The 20,299-nt window shown below is 32.5% G+C and overlaps 1 protein-coding gene and 1 non-coding gene across 2 annotated transcripts; one reads left to right on the top strand and one right to left on the bottom strand.

Moving 5' to 3' along the window:
• Positions 1-3,120: 3,120 nt before the first annotated feature.
• On the top strand, positions 3,121-8,076 carry LOC115696962 (laccase-7). Its single transcript, XM_030623859.2, has 6 exons — positions 3,121-3,335; positions 3,459-3,610; positions 5,369-5,613; positions 6,430-6,558; positions 6,640-7,599; positions 7,774-8,076. The coding sequence occupies exons 1-6, from the start codon at positions 3,246-3,248 to the stop codon at positions 7,902-7,904; spliced, it is 1,707 nt and encodes a 568-aa protein (XP_030479719.1). The 5' UTR covers positions 3,121-3,245; the 3' UTR covers positions 7,905-8,076.
• Positions 8,077-14,805: 6,729 nt separating this feature from the next.
• On the bottom strand, positions 14,806-14,912 carry LOC115698347 (small nucleolar RNA R71). Its single transcript, XR_004008100.1, has one exon. It is a non-coding gene; the product is annotated as a small nucleolar RNA R71 (small nucleolar RNA).
• Between the last annotated feature and the right edge of the window lie 5,387 nt (positions 14,913-20,299).

Below are 20,299 nucleotides of genomic sequence, written 5' to 3'. Positions count from 1 at the left end.
ATGCCTACATAAAGAAAGTGATGAGAAGAGAAAATTAACTTAAGTTTCATAATGTCAGATAACTGTTTATCTTCTCTTCTTTCTTTGTAATTTTGAATTTCACTATGCATTCTCACTCTGTAAATTGTTCAAATTAAGGTGATTTGAGTATCAGCCCCCATAACATTCAAGTTGAAACTCAAGCCTTTGTGGAAGACTGTGATGAACACAATCGAAAGATGAGAAGATCCAAGTCTAGTGATCATACTCTATAACAGAAATGATTAAGGGTTAGAGAATTAAGCGGAAAGAGAAATTATATTCTGCTACAACCAATGTGGGATTTTATAACCATTATTACGTTTTTATTTCATAATTTTAAGTTTATTCATATTTAGGTTGTTAGATTATAGAACTATAATCAACGTATATATATAGTAAATATTAGATCTTGATAAAATAAGTTCCAACATGTATACCTCGAGCTAGCTAGAAACTAATCAACACCAAATAAAATAGCTTCTTGCAAATTAACCTCACAACCTACTACATAAAGAAATACTACAAAATTAAAAATTTAATTACTTAACTACATTACTATTTATATATATGAGTACTTAGTTACTAACTAGTTATGTTAGTAATTCATTACAAACTAGTTATTAATGAGTAACTAGTTAGTAACAAAAACACATGAATATAAATGAAAATTAGTAACTAGTAACTAATAGTAACTAACTATTAGTTACTAGTTTGTAAAAAAAAAAAACACATGAATAGGAATGAAAAAAATAATAAAAGAGTTAATATTTAACATATTTAATATACAAAATAATATACCTTAAAACCAAAAAACCCAAAAATTAATATTTACATCTCTCACTCCATTTCACCACACTAAACACAACCCAAATATGGTGGTCCAAGGAAGAAGAGTAGCTCACCACAACCAGAGCTATTTTCATCAGGATGAAAAAAATTAGATATGGAAGGGTTCGCTTTTTCTTTTCTTTGCTGAAACTTCTTAGAAATATACATATCCACACTACTTGATTATACATATATACCCGATTAATTGAAAGTATTTTCATATTATAAAGTAATATCGGTTATAGTAGTTATACCCATTTATGGTCTTGAAAAAAGTTGATACATCCACACAAATACTAAAATAGAATCACCACATATATATAGTTGAGTGTTATTACCATTTCAATCTAATCTAAAATAAAAAATTAAGCTACTACTCCAGTCTAAAAAAATCTATAACAAAACTTTCAAAGTTTATGTTTTTACCTTATTATTTAAATTAGGCTACCAATACCGACTAAAGTTTGGCCACCTCGCACACCTAAAAGAACGCAATCTTAACAATCTAGAAAAATCCTAAAAAAAATTTATAAAATTAAAAATAAAGCAATTTACACCAATAAAATTATTAGAGGTTAGATTAATAACTTAATGGACGTTGAAATTTAATAATTTCTCCAACAAAATTGGCGATTGAAGCTACAACCACTATCTCTAGCTCGGTTTACACTAAAAAACTAAAAAAATGATCAAACACTGAGAAATATTTTTGGGTTTGAAACTAAAGATTTTAAGAAGAAAATAAGTAAAAATGGAGGGTAAATGAGGAAATGGGGCTTTAGAGGCGTTAAACGACGAGGATTGGCAAGGGTTTTTCAGGTTTTGCTCTCTGTAATGAAGAAGATAAATAAATGAGGCTCTTTTAATTTCAGCATTTTAACACCATATGTCATCGGTTATTTTTCGACAGCATGGGGGACACGCTTCAGCACTAGCGTGTCTTATGGTTTTGGTTATTACAAAATAATTGACGATATATGTGTTTTTAATTTCCAGTCACACTCTATGGCGTCAATTATTACAAAATAATAGACGCCGTATGTGTTTTTTATTTCACACTCTATGACGTCGGTAATTACAAAATAACTAACGCCATATGTCTTTCATTCCAGCCACACTCAATGACGTTGGTTAGCTTCTTGTTTTATTAACCAGATGAAAAAACTATCACTAACGGTTTGTTTAATTTGTAGTAGTGTGACTCGTAATAAAAACTTATTTCTGTTGTAATAAGTTGACTTTTATGGGGATTTAATTCAAGAGATAATATTGAGTATTGGTGCAACCTTCATTTAGTAAAAGATTTTGAACCAAATGATGTTGACAAAATTAAACAAATAATTATTTTTATACAATTGAGTTGACCATTGTATGCTATATCTATTAATGTATTAATTTTGAATTTTTTGCCCCAACTATAATTACCAAATCGTGTTTCTAATAATTTTTCTTTTATGTTATTTTAAATTAAAATTTGAACGGTGTGTGTAGTAATATTATAAACTATGTCAATTCATTTGAATATAGAGATGTGATTTGGTTGAGACATGATGTTGTAGTGATAATTGTTTGGAGGAAAAAAAATTGATCTATAGGTATAGGTATAAATTTCAATATAAAATATGCAGTATATTCCTTAGTACACACAGCATTTTCAACTTTTACACACATATTAATTTTATTTAAATTAAAGTTAAAATTTCATAGTAATAGTTTTACATTGAAAAAGTCACAAGTTCAAATCCTCTTTAAATGTCAAATAATAATAATAATAAAGCTTTAAAAAAAGTCATAATTGTTTATATTAATATACTAAAATACTATATTGAGTAATAGATACAAATTATTTCTCTTGTAATATTGAGTAATAGATAATACGTATATTATAAATTGACTCCATATATGATCGCTAGCTATATCGGCATGTGTCTTAATTTGGATAGCCGTACGTAAAAAACATCCTATTACGTTCAACAACGAACTCTTTGCTTTGAAATAATTGTCAGAACAAAACACATAACACAGCAATCATATTATTCCTTTCAAATAACAAACATAAATTGTTTTGTAATTGTTTGGCAACGAAGTTTCTGCAGTAGCATTTATGGTCCAAATTAGTGACTATAAGCCAAAATATAATAATAATAATAATAATAATAAAAAGAAAAAACCTGCAAAAAAAAATTCAAAACCAAATATAAGTCTTGGGTTGCCTTTGTCAAAAACAATGAGAGCCCTAGCAATATCGTCACGTAATCGATCAATTGCCAAGGTGTTTTCCAACGTATAGCTTATTTTTTTTTCTCTATATATATGGGAACATAATCATTTTGTTGAGATATAAATTGACATATAAATTAATTAAGCCTTCTGGTCATCTATAATATACATTAATTATGGCAAGATTTGCCATTTGGTTTGCAATTCTTTTAGTTACTGCTTCGATATCACTGAGCTTTGCTGCCGTAGTGGAACATTCTTTCAATGTAAGTAATTTTTCTTAACTCGATCCATCATTTACAAATTGGCATGCATATAATCATCCAATTATATACAAATATATATAATATAGATATATTGGTATTATATATATATAAATATATATATAGGTGGAAGACGTGAGTGTAAGGAAGCTATGTCGTAACCAAGTGATAACAGCAGTAAATAATAGCTTGCCTGGCCCAACCATAAAAGTGAATGAGGGCGATACCCTTGTCGTCCATGTCTCTAACAAATCTCCATACGACGTTACTATTCACTGGTAATATATACATACATACATGATACATGTATACATCTTTTTGTGTATCTATGTTTCTATGTCTACATTTAAGTGTTGTTTTTTAAAATATTATAATTTAAATTTAAACTCAGTACACATTTCTCTTATTTTTTATCTTATACGTAATGTGTTTATATAATATAATTTTTTTTAATACTACATTCAAATTTAAATTCATTACATATATTTAAAAAATATCTTTCATCATTTTTTACTAAAAATATATATTTCTATTATTATTTAATAAAAATAAAAAAAGTGTATAATATTTCAAAAATAATGAAAGTATTGTAAAATTAAAAGTATTAGGATAATTAATAAACTAAAATTATAATTAACACTAAATTATAAAAATAATTTTATTTATTAAATAGCATCCACACACACACAAAAAAAAATTAATTATCAACTAAAATTTACATAACAAAAATAAAAACTAACAAGATAATTAATTAAGTATAGGTGCTCTGGTAATAATATTAACCTAGTTATATTAAATGTGTCTATATAAGAAAAAGTGTTGTTCACATTTTAAAACATTATAATTTAAATTTAAACTCATTACGTATATCTCTTTTATCTTTTATTATTTTTTTTAATATTGCATTTCAAATTTAAACCTATTACACATATTTAAAATATATTTTTCTATTATCATTTTTTTATCCAATTCAAATAAAAACTTTTTATTTTTATTATTGTTTTCATTTTAAACAATAAAAAATATATTTATATTTCTTAAAGAATCTTTGTTGTAACGTTGTAACCTTTATAGTCACCAATTAAAATATATTTTCATTAATTTTTTTTAATTTTTGAAAAATCAGAATATGTATTGCTTCAATAACCATTACAGGGACACGATTTTGTGTTGTGATGTACTTTCACGGAATGTATTCCGTAGTGTATTAAATGGGTCTCAGGGTACATTAAATGAGTGTCAGGATACTTTACTATTTTTTAACCCTAATTACCCCTAGATCAATTTCAGCTCTCAGATCAAATAATTCTATCATCTAAAGGCTGTCGTACATCACGACATTCCGTGAAAGTACAATGAAGACTTCGCAAGAAGTTACCCATCTTAGCACTACTCTCTATTTTTATTATTATACAACTTAAAAATATATATAATTAACATAAAAATTAAGAATATAATAATTAAGTATAAGGAAATTGCACGTAATAATATTAATTAATTAGTATATATATTTATTATGTAGATAATATATGTATACGTAGAATTGAATAATATCTCTCTCATATTACGAACATGATTAGCTAATAATAAGAAGAAAAACTCTAGTATAAAAAAAAAAGTAATATGTTAGGTAAGGTTTGAATTTAAAAGTACATGCACTGCGTTCATCAATATTGTTTTTAAATAATTATTTGGTCATTGCCGCTGTACACTAAGCGGGATATTATTCCTTGCATTTTGATGAATTTTCAATTTTCAAATAATTAACAGGGCGGTACATTGTTGAAATTTATTTAGAAATAAAATGCTACAAATAATATATGAATTTCATATATAGCTAGCTGATGTTGAAATTTTAATTACGCGTATACGTACGAATAACTGAGAGTCAATTATTTTGGGATTTTCTATATTAAAAAAAATAGTAAATTATATCAAGCTATAGTCATGATTATTCAATATTTTTTATTTATTATATAATAATAATAATAATAATAATAATGATTAAGTGATAATTAAATTAATTGTGTGATTAGGCATGGAATATTGCAATTTCTGAGTGCTTGGGCAGATGGACCAGCATATGCAACTCAATGTCCCATAAAGCCAGGACAGAGCTACACCTACAGATTCAACATCACCGGCCAAGAGGGAACCCTATGGTGGCATGCACACGTCGGCTGGCTGCGAGCCACCGTCTACGGTGCCCTTATCATCCACCCCAAATCTGGTCGATCCTACCCTTTTCCTAAACCCCATCAAGAAGTACCTATCTTACTAGGTATATATCTATTCTATATAAAGTGTGCTATATAACTGAAATTCTTGGTTTATGAGAAATTTATGAGTATTTTTTATTTTTATTTAATAAAATAATAAAATATTATTTATATATAATAAAATAATAATAAAACAAATTCTATTAATATTTAAATTGATATTTAGCATATTTCAACTCTATATATAATCATAACTATAACTCTAGAAATTAAAAATATATATATATTAGCACAAAATCAATATTCAACAACAATGTGAATGTGCCATGCAATAGCTTTTTCAATTTGATTTGGAGTTTCTAATAACTATCTTAGCCATGGTCTTCCCTGCTGCCAACTTGCCGAAGCCTCAAATTTTTAATGATTCAAAAAAAGATATATGTATATATATATACTAGTATATATATATATAGTTATATCACTTCTTTATATACAATATAAATAATTTACACCTATTATATAAAATTTTAACAATTATATATAATAAATTAATATATATCAATATATATTTGTTTTCATTACTGATTTAGAAACATTATTAACCTTGATGAGCCATGATAATTGAACTTGGATAAGGAATTTTATAATATCTTCTAATTCTCTATTTTTTTTAATTATTTTTAACAATATTCGTGTTTTTTAAATAAATAGAATATAAGAAAAATGCAATAATAATGTTAATGTAAGTTGAAGTATTGGCTACCATTTTAACAATATTCATTTTTATATATATTGCTACGTAATTAGTATAAAAACAATTATATAACATTAATATTTATATTTAAATTTAAATTAAATAATATATACATGTTATGTAGGAGAATGGTGGAATGCTAATGTGATCGATGTTGAGAACGAAGGTCTTTCCGTTGGGGCAGCTCCTAATATCTCTGACGCTTACACAATCAATGGAAAACCAGGCAATCTTTACAACTGCTCTTCAAACGGTACGTCTCTATTAATATATGCTTATATTAATAAATATATACCATATTATCATATCATTAATTCATTTTCTTTGTGATCAGATATGTACAAGTTAAAGGTAGAGCAAGGTAGAACTTATTTGCTAAGGATAATCAATGCTGCACTCAATAACCAACTCTTTTTCAAGATAGCCAATCACAACATGACAGTTGTAGCAATTGACGCAGCCTACACTAATCCATATGACACTGATTACATTGTCATTGCTCCCGGTCAAACAACAGACGTTCTTTTCAAAGCTGACCAATCACTTAGATCCTATTACATGGCCGCCCATCCATACATAACCACTCCTCCTACGGTTGGCTTCGACAACACCACTACAAGGGGTGTTATCGAATACAAGGGTGCCACGTCAGACTCAGCTCCAGTGATGCCGACCTTACCAGATTTCTTCGACACTCCTAGGGCCCACCAATTCTACACAAACCTAACTGGGCTCGCTGATGGGCCCCAGTGGGTCCCGGTACCACTCCACGTGGATGAAAACATGTTCGTGACATTCGGACTTAATATAGAGCGATGCCCCGTGAATGCCACGTGTCAGGGACCCTTACAAGGGAGATTCTCTGCGAGCATGAACAACGAGTCATTCGTGCTTCCTAACAAAACTTCTATGCTTGAGGCCTTTTTTGGAAACCAAAGGGAAGGCGTGTACACAACGAATTTCCCTGACGCGCCTCCATTGGAGTTTAACTACACGAGTCCGTTGATTAGTTTGGATGAGTCTTTGATCTACGCGCCAAAATCAACCAAGGTGAAGAAATTGAGATTCAATTCAACGGTGGAGATGGTTTTACAGAATACGGCGTTTTTAACAGTGGAGAATCATCCAATTCACGTTCACGGTTTTAACTTCCACGTGTTGGCTCAAGGATTCGGAAATTATGACGCCGTTAATGACCGTCAAAAATTCAACCTTGTAAATCCACAAATTCGTAATACCATCGCTGTCCCTGTTGGAGGTTGGGCTGTGATTCGGTTCCAAGCTAATAATCCAGGTAAATTACTATTTATTTATATGATTTTTGATAATTTTATTAAATATAACTTAAAGTTAAATTTACTGGTATTATATTATATTATATTTTATTTTATTTGTTTATTTATTTATTTTTGAAATGGCTAAAGTTTTTGGTTTAACTTTTATGAATATTTTTGTGATAATGGTACAGGTGTATGGCTAGTACATTGCCACTTAGATGTGCATTTGCCAGTTGGTATGTCCATGGCTTTTGAGGTTGAGAATGGGCCCACTCCATCATTAACTCTGCCTCCTCCACCGTCAGATCTACCCAAATGTTAATCTTAAAAGATCCAAATTACTTCTACTTTATTACTTTAATTGCTAATCTTATTTATGTTACTTCAAAAATAAATATTGTTCATTTTCTCACTATTCTTTTATGTATAATGTATGTTCCTGTTGTATTGTTTTAATCAAGTTTGTTATTTGAATAAGAATTGTTTTTTCATCACTTTTTTTTTTTTTTTTAATTTAAGCATGTGTAGAAAAGCAATTAGAAAGTAAAATTAACAGAAAAGATATCTTTTATTTTTTTGGCAAAGAGAGATTCATTCAAAAGGGCACTAAGTCAAAGCTACAACAAAGGGGGACAACTTCCCATAACTTAAACAACCAAAAAACTAAGTAGAGGGAGCTCATTTGGCGATAGAATCTGCAAGACCATTTGAAGATCATGAAATACAAGTGAAATTACATGACAAAATTTTATTTAAGAACCTAAATGTGATTGAGCATCGGGATTGATTGCCACTCAGGACATATAAAAGTCCCTCCAGAGAATCTATAAGGTTCTTGAAATCCAAAAACAGAGAGATATGTGACTCCAGTTGCACTCCAAGGCATAAGTTAAGACATGAAGCACAACCTTAGAGTCAACTTTAATACAGTAGCCATTGAAGAAAAAAGCAACACCCCAAAATTAGCTTGATTATTATGACAAACCATTCACACATACCCCATGAACACATGTTGCAATGTGAGAGATTCGAGAAGGAAGAACAGAGTCAGCAATACTCGGAGCATGCTGAACAGAGATGTGCTTCTGCTAGTTTATAATCCAAGAAAACTCTCCAAGTCTCTTGGAGATTATGGATTGCACCATGGGAAAATCGACCTTGTGACCTAATAAATGACCATGTTCCTTTGTTCGCAAATTTCCATGAAAAGCACAAGCTATGAAAGCGAGGAAATTATGTTCTTTCAAGGAAATATCAGCTTTGTTGTATCTGATTTTTGAAATATAAAAAAAAAAAAATTAACCTTGCGATTTTGACCAGACTTACAAAGGATTAATAAGATAAGACATTCTACTTGAGAGCCTCATGGCACCTCTAAGAGACTTGAAAACATTGACTAACCATTTGGTGTCGGGACTCACATACCAAGTGTGCCCAAATTAAGATTTATGGGCCCGCACGAACGTTTTTACCCTAAAAACCTCAATCCGACAAGAAAACCAACAAGTACTTAATTCATTTAGGCATAAAAAGGCTTAGACTTGAACATAAAGTTAAAATTGCACAAGAATCCTATGCAACATGACCTATGCGATCACTGCCACATGAAGGTGGTAGTGCTCTCCTTTTTTTGGCGAGCATGACAACAAGAAGATGGCGATTCTCGCTACTCACAAAATATCAAAGGGAACTTGTCAAAATGTGTTCCCTCAACATCCAGTAGTACAACACAACACTACCAAAAAAAAAAACTATCTTTAGTGACAATTTTTGGTCACACTATAAATTTTTTGTGACTAAATGTGACTTTTAGTCACAACAAAAAATTTCTTTTGACTAAAGCATAGTATTTATATACAATTTGTCACTAATTTAGTTTTAGTCACAACAAGTATTGACTAAAAATATATTTAGTCACAATAAATTGTAATTTTTATGACTAATACATTTAGCTACGGACTTTTTAGGCACAATTATATTTTATAATTAGTCAAAACTTCTGTACTTTTAGTCACTGTTAGGATATTTTTAGTATTTAATTTAAGTTAATTTTAGCACATTTTTCGGTTTAATTTAAATTATGGTTGGAGCATTTTTACGCTTTTATCTTTTAGTTTTGCAGATTTTAAAATAGATGAAGAGTTAGAAAATATCAGAAGAAAAAGGATAAAATATCGAATGAAAATATCCTGGTGGAAAATATCAGAATCAAATTCGGATAAAGATAGAAGCAAGTGGAAGTTTGGTGCAGAGATCAACACGGGCCGCGGCATGGTATTAGCATGCCACGGCCCGCCTACTTGAAAGAAGTCCACGGAAGCAAACTAATGGCCACACGGGCCGCGGCATGGACTTAGCATGCCGCGGCCCGCCTCTTTGTCAACAGAGAGAAATATCTGGAAAAGCTGGCGTGAGATTTTTCCAGATATTTCAAATCCGAATGGAATTTAAACAGTGCGGTTTTCCACTTTTTGAGGGACCTGAATACCTATATAAAGAGCAGTAGAGAGTGGATTTAAGCAAGCAATCTCAGAGAGAAAAAGTGAGAGTTCAGATACAGAATAGGGAGATCAGCTGCAATATTGAAGACATACTGCTCAGGATTTTTTAGCATTCTTCTTTTCTTCTCTTCTGTATTTTTCATCTCTTTTCTATCAGTTAATATGTGTATTTGTGCTGCATTGAACATGAGTAACTAAACACTTTAATTAGGGTTAGATGGATATTGTTTGATATTGTTTTATGGTTTTAATATGATTTATTTTCCCCCTAATTTCTATGTATTCTATTTTATTTGTGCTTAATTACTTTTAATTGTCTGGCCACCAATTAACTGTTTATGATTTTGATGCGAGATCTGAGAAGTGAGTGTCAAATATGCTATAGTAGAATAGAACTGAATTTCGATATAGGACGAGAGTACCTATATGGTTTAGATAGCTTATAGGGTTTCTGTGTTTAATGCCTGTTGCATGTTAAATTTATCACGAGAGTAGAAAGTTTGCATGTAATTGAGGTTTATATATCTGAGAAGACTATAAATTACCTTAGTAAACCTGCTATTGCATAGGAATTAATTATTAGGAAAATAATCATATTAGACCATATTCAATAAAAACAATTGAAATCGACACCCTAGTTTATTAACTATTAATTTTCTCGAATTGTTGCTTCCAACTATTTTTCTTATACTTCACTGTTTTTTTTTCCTATCTTTTATTTAATCAAATAGAAGTAAAAGTTTAATTTCAAAGTACTTAACTACACTCCCTGAGGGATCGACCTCACTCCTAGTGAGTCTACTACTTTAAATGATACGTACACTTGCGTGTGCAAAAATATCGCAACAGTCACAAATTTTGTGGTGACTAAAAGATTCTTTATAGTGTAAATGAAAGAAACTATTTTCCACCAAAGCACAAGCCTAGTCGACCACTGCCATATTTGTTGCACAAAGAGTGGCAATAGTTGGCCGCATCAAATGGTGATGAGATTTTTTTAAACAAAATTACTTTTTCATCATCTACATGTCAAAACCAAGTGAGAAAAGTCGCCAAGTGGTATAGAAACCACTTGCCGACCTCTGCTATCTTTTTGGCACAAATAGTGGCACTGGTCGGCCACAATAAAGAATGAGAAGTTTCTTTGGCCAAAGTGTATTTACAACATTAATATATCAAATACAAGTGAGAAAAGTAATCCAAGGACGCATAGTCCTCATAGGTGACCACTGCCATCTTTTTGGAAAGATGGTAGTGCTCTCTTAACAAATTGGCCAAGAACCAATGTAGCCAAAGTAATTTCTAGCATCCATATGACTGAAATAAGTAAGAATCACCATCCAAAGCTTTCCAAGTTATGACTGACCACTGCCATCTTTTGGCCCCGACTGATGGCAGTGGTCTCCTATTAGGGGTTTAGATGCCAAAATGAGGTTTTGGGGTTCCAGAACCCGCAAAATATGATTCACCATAAAAAATGTCAAAACACACCTTAAGGGGTCTGGCAACATGCACGGCTGAGAACCGCAACTTGGGCATGTCCATGCTCGCATCTTGATCAAAATAGCACAAACTAGCCTTTAGTAAAATGGGCATAACTCTCTTAATGTTTATCCAAATGACTTGGTTCAACTTGAATTGAAAATATCTTTTCAATGGGGAGTTAAGTGTGTCTCATAGTAATAGCTTAATTCTGAAGTTATCGGGCTCAAAATTAGCTCACAAGATAAACGGGTACACTTTACTCATGAATTGAGTGGTGTAATTAAGTGTAGGATATTGGAGAGCTATGCCACAGCCCATGTGGCATCATATGCGAGAAGTGGCACCCTAAAACATCCATTTCCAACACTTGTCTCCATTTTCATGAATTCCAAGCCAATAGGTGACATCCCTTGTCACTCCTCTCTAATTTGGTACATTTCTTGCTAAGAATAATCATTTTCTTAATATTTGTGGGATTTTGGCCTAAGAATAAGTGAGATTTTTGTAGATATTTATTTATTTGTACTCTTTTATTCATTATTGGGAATAAGATATGAGATTTGAAAGTGAGACACCCCAATACGTAGGGGATCACTAACAAACTCTAAGCCTATATAAAGATGGTAATAGGCTAGCTAGGGAGAGGGGGACGAAAGACTTGAGAGATAAAAATCCTTTGTGACTACTTAGAACACATAACCCCTTGAGATTTCCTTCCTTCATTTTTTTCTAAGTCTTCCATACTTTGTCGACACCAAGTCTCTATTACTAAATCACAATTAACTTACACAATTACCACGAACAAGAGACCATTCTCTTTTCTTGCTACTATCGGTTTATTGTTCCCAAGAACCTTACAACCATCATCTTTATCAAATTTTTGAACATTGGGTCTTGCAAGAGTCTTGTGTTCATAAGTATCGATACAAAATTTTACCTAGAAATCTATTATTGTATTATTGTCATCACACTCTTGAGATTATAACTCTGGTGTGTCAGATCCAATTAATAAAAATAAAAATAGACGTGGCCTCATTACCATCGTGACATGGGGGTGAACTACTATAAATCCCTGATGTCCATTTTATTTATTGCAATTTTATTTAGACAAATTAATTCATCGTAATCCTCTTATTTTTTACGATCTTCTTAGATTAGTTGATGAAAAATCGCATCAACGGTTTGGTGCTTTCATTGATAGCGTTGCAGTGAAAGTTTGGCAGTTTTCCCTTTGGAAAAATCATTATTTCAACAATAATGGCAGACTTTTGTTAGGCTATTTTTAGCCTATATTTTGGATCAATTTTATGTGCGTTTTTCGCTGTGTTGGGATAGAATTACGCTTGTTTTCTAGGTTTTCAGGTTCTTTGGAATAATAGAGGTCTCAGGATGAAAAAGTCCAATAAAAGACGACCTGGGCCAAGAAAAGTACTTTTTGAGGAAAAATGCATATCTGGCCGCGGCTAGACACAGATTGGTCGCGGCTAGATTGTGAAGCAGGAGTAGGATTTTCGAGGCTACAGTCGCCGCAGCGAGGGGTAATGCCGCCACGGCCATTTAAGACTTACAGAACCGTGGATATTAGGCATTTATTTGGCCGCGGCGAGACTAAGCTTGGCCGCGGCGATATTCCGTACGGACCAGGGGTATTTTTGTCCATCGAACCCTAAAAATTAGTTATAAATAGAAAACTAGGATTGGAAGTCAAGGGAAGCGATTTGGAACCCTAAAACACAGCAGAGAGCGGCAGGATGAGCATAGTGATTCAAGTGAAGATCCAGAATTCATCCACCAACAGTTTCTTTCTTTATTCCTCTTTAATTTCTTTATGTTGAATATTGCTATAGGAATGGTTATGGATTTATTTCTGAACTAAATTTCCCATTCAGGGAGGATGATGATTGTTGTTTAATGTTTTCCTAGTTAATGTTTAATTGCCATTCCTTCATTCTTGTTGTGAAATTATCTTAATTTGTGTTTAATTTCATGTTTAAGATTGATCACCTTGTGCATGCTTTATGATCTCAATTCGAAATCTGAAAAGTGAGAATTGAGAATGCTAAAATTTGGATAATCGATGTTCTATGTGAAACGAGAGTATTTACATGACTTATGTGACGAGTAGATTATTACCTAATGTTGATTTCATGTTAGTTTAATTAAGGAATTAATTAGATAACATGTGATTTAGAACCTAGAAGATCTTAAAAGAGCTAGGTTACTTTATAATCTGTCATTCACTTCAAGAATAGGATAGCAATTAGGCATTAACGATTTGGGTAAACAACAACAGGATTCTCCTCCCTATCATCTCATCTTGCTTAAACTCTAACTGTGTTATAAGTTTTCTGAATTTCTTAAATTCTTTTAAATCAACATTCTTTGCGATTTGCCAAATAGAATTATAGGTATAGTTTAGTAGTATTTAATCCAATTCCCTGTGGTTCGACCTCACCTGTGTGAGTTTACTACTTAATTGTGTATACTTGCGTAGTGTTTATAAATTTCGTAACAAGTTTTTGGCGCCGTTGCCGGGGAATTGTTTAAAGATTAATATTACATAAAATTATACTAAATTCTACTTTGGTATATTTTCTCTTGCTGATTTTCCAACCTTTTTCTTGCAATATTTTCGTGATCCATTTCAGGAATCCTAAGTGTATGCGTCGTCAAGGACAAGCTGTCATATTACCAGTTGATCCTGAAATCGAGAAAACTTGTAGGAGAAACCGAAAGAACAAGAGGCAAGAAGGAGTTTCAGCAACTGCTGAAACTTTAAAAATCATGGCTGCTAATGTGAATGCTAATGCTGCAAACAATGGAGGTAATAACGGTAATAATGGTGGCGCCGTGGAAGATCAAGCTAATGGCCGTAGCTTGAGAGATTACATTCTCCCTACTCTGACGGGAGTGCAGTCATGTATCAAGCCACCGACAGTGGATGCGAACAACTTCAAGATTAAACCTGCCATACTTCAAATGGTGCAGTCTTCAGTTCAGTTTGGTGGCCTCCCTTCTGAAGATCCTAATCTGCATCTCGAAAACTTCATGGAACTTTGTGAAACTTTTAAAGTTAATGGAGTTAGTGATGATGCCATTCGACTGAGACTGTTCCCATTCTTGCTCAGAGAACGAGCCAAGAGTTGGTTAAACTCCTTGCCACCCAACTCTATTGCCACCTGGAATGATCTGGCAACAAAATTCTTGTCAAAGTTCTTTCCTCCAGCAAAGTCTGCAAAGCTGAGAGGAGAAATCAACAACTTCTTCCAACAAGATAATGAATCTCTCCATGAGGCTTGGGAGAGGTTTAAAGATCTGATCAGAAAGTGCCCTCATCATGGTATAGAGAAGTGGATGCTGGTCCACAACTTCTACAATGGGTTGGTTGGAAACACTAGAACTCTAATAGATGCAGCAGCTGGCGGAGCCTTTATGAGAAAGAGTGCTAATGAGGCTTATGATCTATTGGAGGAGATGGCTCTAAACAATCAGCAGTGGCCAACTGAAAGGAGTCAATCTAAGAAAGTAGTTGGTGTGTTAGTGTTGGGTTTTATGCCCTAAATAAAACTCATTTCAATATAATCAGATTTACTTATTAATATAGATCAGAAATAAGATTTAATGTTGCATGGTTCACATGATTTATTTCATGATTATATGTACATAATGTATAAATTCATCTGAAACCCTTTTCACATACTTGATCCTATTTATTGTGCCGTCAACACATTGGAAAGTAAACATGACTATGTGAATAAAGTTTCCTAGATTTATCAGACACAGGATTTTACTGATATGATAATCTACAACAGAGTTTACTTGCATTTGGAGAAATGCTATGTTCTTTCCAGAGCATTGGTTAAAGTAAAGCTCAGGTTGGATGCGTGGAGTATGCATCGGAAGGGACCGATATTGAACTTTGACTTAGATTTATTAAACTTACCGTAATATCTATTCAAGTCAATATCGCCTAGTTGATCCTAGATCAAATGATCTTAATCCTAATATGATTAGGCTCAATCTCGAGAGGCTATTCGTGTTCTTTGATTTGTTAGTTAAGCCTACTTTTAGGTTAGGGTGATACATACATTTTGGGAACACGGTAGTGCAATTGAGTGGGAGCGCTATCATAAACATGGAATCTATAGCTTCTATCTGGCGAATAGTAAGCAAAGGATGATCTCCTTCGAGCTTGACCAAACGAACATAAATGGTGGAGTACTCATTTCACATAAGCTGAAATATCATTTATACGGGGTCAAGTATTTTAAGGAATAAATACATTGTAGGGTGTAACGGTAATTTAATCCCTTTATAGTGTAGATCATTCATATAGAGGATCAGTGATCAAATTAGGATTATAACAATGGTGAAGGTAAGTGGTTAAAGATCTTGCGAACTGATAGGGGTGGAGAAAAAGTTAGTAGATATGCAGTTCAAAGATCATTAATTTGATTTTTGAATTATATCCAAACTTACCTCCCCAGAAATTCGAGTTGCATATTGATGATTAGTTACTAGTCGTTGCCTAAATCCTTCTATGGTAATAAAATTTCAGAATGATGTAATGGTTGTATACTTAATGTAAATCATTACTAGATTCATGGATGACCTAATCGAAATCTTAAGAAAAGCTAGAACTGCTAACCTTGGTTTGCATGTTTGTTAGCTATTCTAAGTGATTAGGGGTGGAGCATCCCATATTCATTAGACAAGAAAGTGTTTGTTTAAACAAATACTACTTTCTAAGAAAATGACTAAGTCTGAAAATAAAGTAGCAAATAAAGGAGATATTTTTTCTTGATTCCATAAGTGTTCTATCATCTTATTTTACAAGATGATCCCACTGCCTCTGTTGTCTTAACACAACTGAAGAGGTCTATACCATTTAGTTTTCTTTGACATAGTTCACGGTACTTTGTTGTAGTGGGAGAGTTTCTAGGAACTCACCTTCTTATAAGTTGGAAGATACTAGTGATTAAAATTCATAGTGAGTTTAAACAAGTAATGGATTGTCAAGATAAGAAACTAAGAAGAAAGCCAATAGAACTATGGTTTGATCCATTCACATGGAGTAACCTAAAGTTTTCTATTACAAGGACATGAAAGGAAATTTTCGTTAATAAGTCTATTCAATGGACTTAACAAAACTTCCTGTTCCTAGTATTATAGGTTTGAGTTTATCTAAACCTATGGCTTGTGGTATACCTGGTAATTACTTACTCTAATGCAAGCAACTTACTTTAGTAAGATGCTGGAGCATTTTCTTTCCAATGGAAATCTATAGAAGCTTCACAACTTCTTAGATATAGATTTTATTTATCTAAGGAAAAGTCTCAACTATTCCAGAGAAGATAAAGCCATGAAAGAATTTCTTAAATCAACAGTGAGAGGTCTCAGATATGCTTTAGTATGCCTTAGACCAGACACCTGCTGTTGAGTGGGAGTAATGAGTAAGTATCAGATTAATCCAGGAGAGGAACATTGGAAGATAATCAAGTAAATCTTAAGATTAAGAAGAGGAACTATATGTTAGTCAATAAGGGTGGTTTTGAAACTCTTAGACTACACCACATCAGATTTCAAGACTTGCCTTTGTGCTAGAAAGTCTGCTGATGAGATGGTGATTACTTTGGGGGTGGAGTAGTGATTTTGGAGAAGTGTAAAAACCTATCTGAAATCTCTTGGTCTACCAGAAAGAGACTGAATGTTAAAAGTTGCAGGAAAGATACTTTTTCAGTCTAAGGAAAGTTCTATACATTTGTGGCAGTGTTCCAACTTGCCTTAACTACTAGGGTTATTTCCTGAATAACAAAAGAGTAGTTGCCCAAAAGTATAGAATCCAGTATCCCAAGAAAGTAGACATATAGAGAGGAATTTCACATTATCAAGGATTTTGTGATTAAGGAAGAGTAATGGTGGAGAAGAGGTTGTGTTTAATTCAACCTGTCAGATCCCATTACGAGGAGTTTACTACTATTACACTTGATTGGTATATCAAGGTGTTAATGATTATTTGAAATGCACTTTTTGTTTTATATTAGTGCAAGTGGGAGTTTGTTGGGTTTTATGCCCTAAATAAAACTCATTTCATATAATCAGATTTACTTATTAATAAAGATCAGAAATAACATTTTATGTTGCATGGTTCACATGATTTATTTCATGATTATAGGTATATAATGTATGAATTCTTTTTAAGTCCAGAACATATGAGTTGGTTAAAGATTATAGTGTTGTCAGCACAGTGGAATATAATCTTTATTGTATGTTCAAAAGTAGATTCCCTGATTTGTCAGAACACTGGATTTAGACTGACATGGTATAATCAGCGATAGGTATTCTTACACCTTGGAAAAGTGTTATGTCCTTTCCAGGACATTGGCAAAGTTTACCAGTATCGGATGCATGGAGTATGCATAGGAATGGACCGATATTGAACTTTGAATTAGATTTTGAAACTTACCGTAAATATCTATTCAATTCAATATCATAAGTTGATCCTAGATCACATGATCGAAATCCTAATATGGTTAGGCTCAATTTCAAGAGTGTTACTCGTGTTCTTTGATTTGTTAGTTAAGCCCAGTTTTGTATCAGGGTAATACGTACATTTTGGGAACACGGTAATACAATTGAGTGGGGGAGCGCTAACATAAATATGGAATCTATAGCTTCTATTTGGCAAATAGAAGTAAAGGATGATTTCCTTCGAGCTTAACCAAACGAAGATAAATGGTGGAGATCTCATTTCACTTAGGTGAAATATCATTTATACAGGGTTAAGTGTTTTAAGGATAAAATACACTGTAGGGTGTTACGGTAATTTAATCCTGTACAGTGTAAATCATCTATATAGAGGATCATTGATCACATTAGGGTTATAACAATGGATAACTAATGACGTGTCTATATCGTGGAACATATAGAGCGTTTCTATATGACTGAGAGTGCAATTCCAAGTTCTAAGTGTGGATTCAATGATGAATTAATAAGTTAGGGAATTTACTTGGTAAATTCGGCTCGACTTATTGGAAGCTCGGTTATATAGACCCATGGTCCCCATACTAGTTGAGGCCATACTGCTTGTAAGACTCAGTTAATTGATTTTAATTAATCAATTAAAATTCTAAAAGTTAGACTGTGTCTACTTTATGAATTTTCACTAAGCAAGGGCAAAATTGTAAAGAAAAGAGATTTTAGGTTTATTTATTAATTAAGATATTTTATATGTCTAAATTAATAAGTATATTAAATGGCAATATTATTTGATAATTATTTCCAAGTTATTAAATAATTAGAATTGGCATTTAAAAGGTTAAATTGAAAAATTGGCATTTTTGAGAAAATGGGAATGGAAAATTGACAAAATGGGAAAGTTGCAAAGTGAGACCCAATACCCTTTGTATGGCCGGCCCTATGCATGAGAAATACCATTTGTAGTTTCCATTATTTTAATGCCATACAATTCTAACCTAAACCTAGAGGGTTTTCTATAAATAGAAAGTGTTGGCTTGAGGAAACTAAGACACACATCTTTGATCATTTTGTTTCTCTCAGAAAAGCCTCACATGCCACCTTCTCTCTCTCTTTTCTTCTTTGTAATTTCGAAATGCTTGAGTGATGAGTAGTGCCCACACACATCAAGTGGTATCTCAATCATAGTATGGAAGACTATGGAATTTCTGCATCAAAGAAGGAGAAAAGAAGATCCAGGTTCAGATCTTGGTGATGCTCTGCTACAGAAAGGAATCAAGGGCTAGAGATCTGAACGGAAGGAGTCATATTATTCCGCTGCACCCACTGTAAGGTTTTCTAACTTTATATGTGTTTATTTTCATTGTTTTAGAATTCATATTAGGTTGTTAATCCAACATACTTGTTAGTAAATCTAGATCCTGGTAAAATAATTTTCAACAATTAAATAGTTAGAATTGGCATTTAAATGGTTGAATTAGAAAATTGGCGTTTTTGAGAAAATCAGATGCAGAAAAGATAAAACTGCAAAATTGCAAAAAGTGAGGCCCAAATCCACTAGTATAGGGCCGTCCACTTTCATAGGAATTTACCTCTGATATTTTTATTATTTTAATGCCAAATAATTCAAACCTAACCCTAGTGGAATGCTATAAATAGATAGTGAAGGCTTCAAGAAAATTACACTTTCTTCTGACACTTCTGATTCAGAAAAACCTGACCCTTCTCTCTCCCTATCTTTGGCCGAACCCACTCTCTCTTTCTTCTTCCTTAAATTTCGAAATTCTTAGTGTATGAGTAGTGCCCACACACAGCAAGTGATACCTCAATCATAGTGAGGAAGATCGTGAAGAAAGACTTTCAGTAAGAAGGAGGTTTCAGCATCAAAGATTCAGAGAAAGAGATCCAGGTTCAGATATTGATAATGCTCTGCTACAGAAAGGAATAAAGGGCTAGATATCTAAACGGAAGGAGTCATTATGTTCCGCTACACCCAATGTAAGGTTTCCTAAACTTTATATGTGTTTATTTCATCGTTTTAGAAAGTTCATATTTAGGGTGTTAATCAACATACTTGTGAGTAGATCTAAGATCCTGGTAAAATAAATTCCAACAGCTAGAGGTTGATGCCATCACAAAGTTAACAGCTCAGGTTGAGGCATTGACAAAGCTAATTGCAGGGCAAGCTAAATAAGCCCAAGTTGTTTGTGAGATATGTGGAGGAAATCATCACTTTTCAGAGTGTCAAGCAGAT

The sequence above is a fragment of the Cannabis sativa genome, chromosome 7 (genome assembly GCF_029168945.1).
Source record: "Cannabis sativa cultivar Pink pepper isolate KNU-18-1 chromosome 7, ASM2916894v1, whole genome shotgun sequence".
Classification (NCBI taxonomy): domain Eukaryota; kingdom Viridiplantae; phylum Streptophyta; class Magnoliopsida; order Rosales; family Cannabaceae; genus Cannabis; species Cannabis sativa.
Note: the sequence above shows the minus strand (reverse complement) of the source record. Positions and strands in the feature narration are given on the sequence as shown.

Bases quoted from the DNA above. Each gene is read 5' to 3' on its own strand.
- LOC115696962 (XM_030623859.2), top strand. From the start codon at position 3,246: ATGGCAAGATTTGCCATTTGGTTTGCAATTCTTTTAGTTACTGCTTCG. The intron at 3,336-3,458 runs GTAAGTAATTTT...ATATATATATAG, and splicing joins TAGTGGAACATTCTTTCAAT to GTGGAAGACGTGAGTGTAAG. The intron at 5,614-6,429 runs GTATATATCTAT...CATGTTATGTAG, and splicing joins AGAAGTACCTATCTTACTAG to GAGAATGGTGGAATGCTAAT.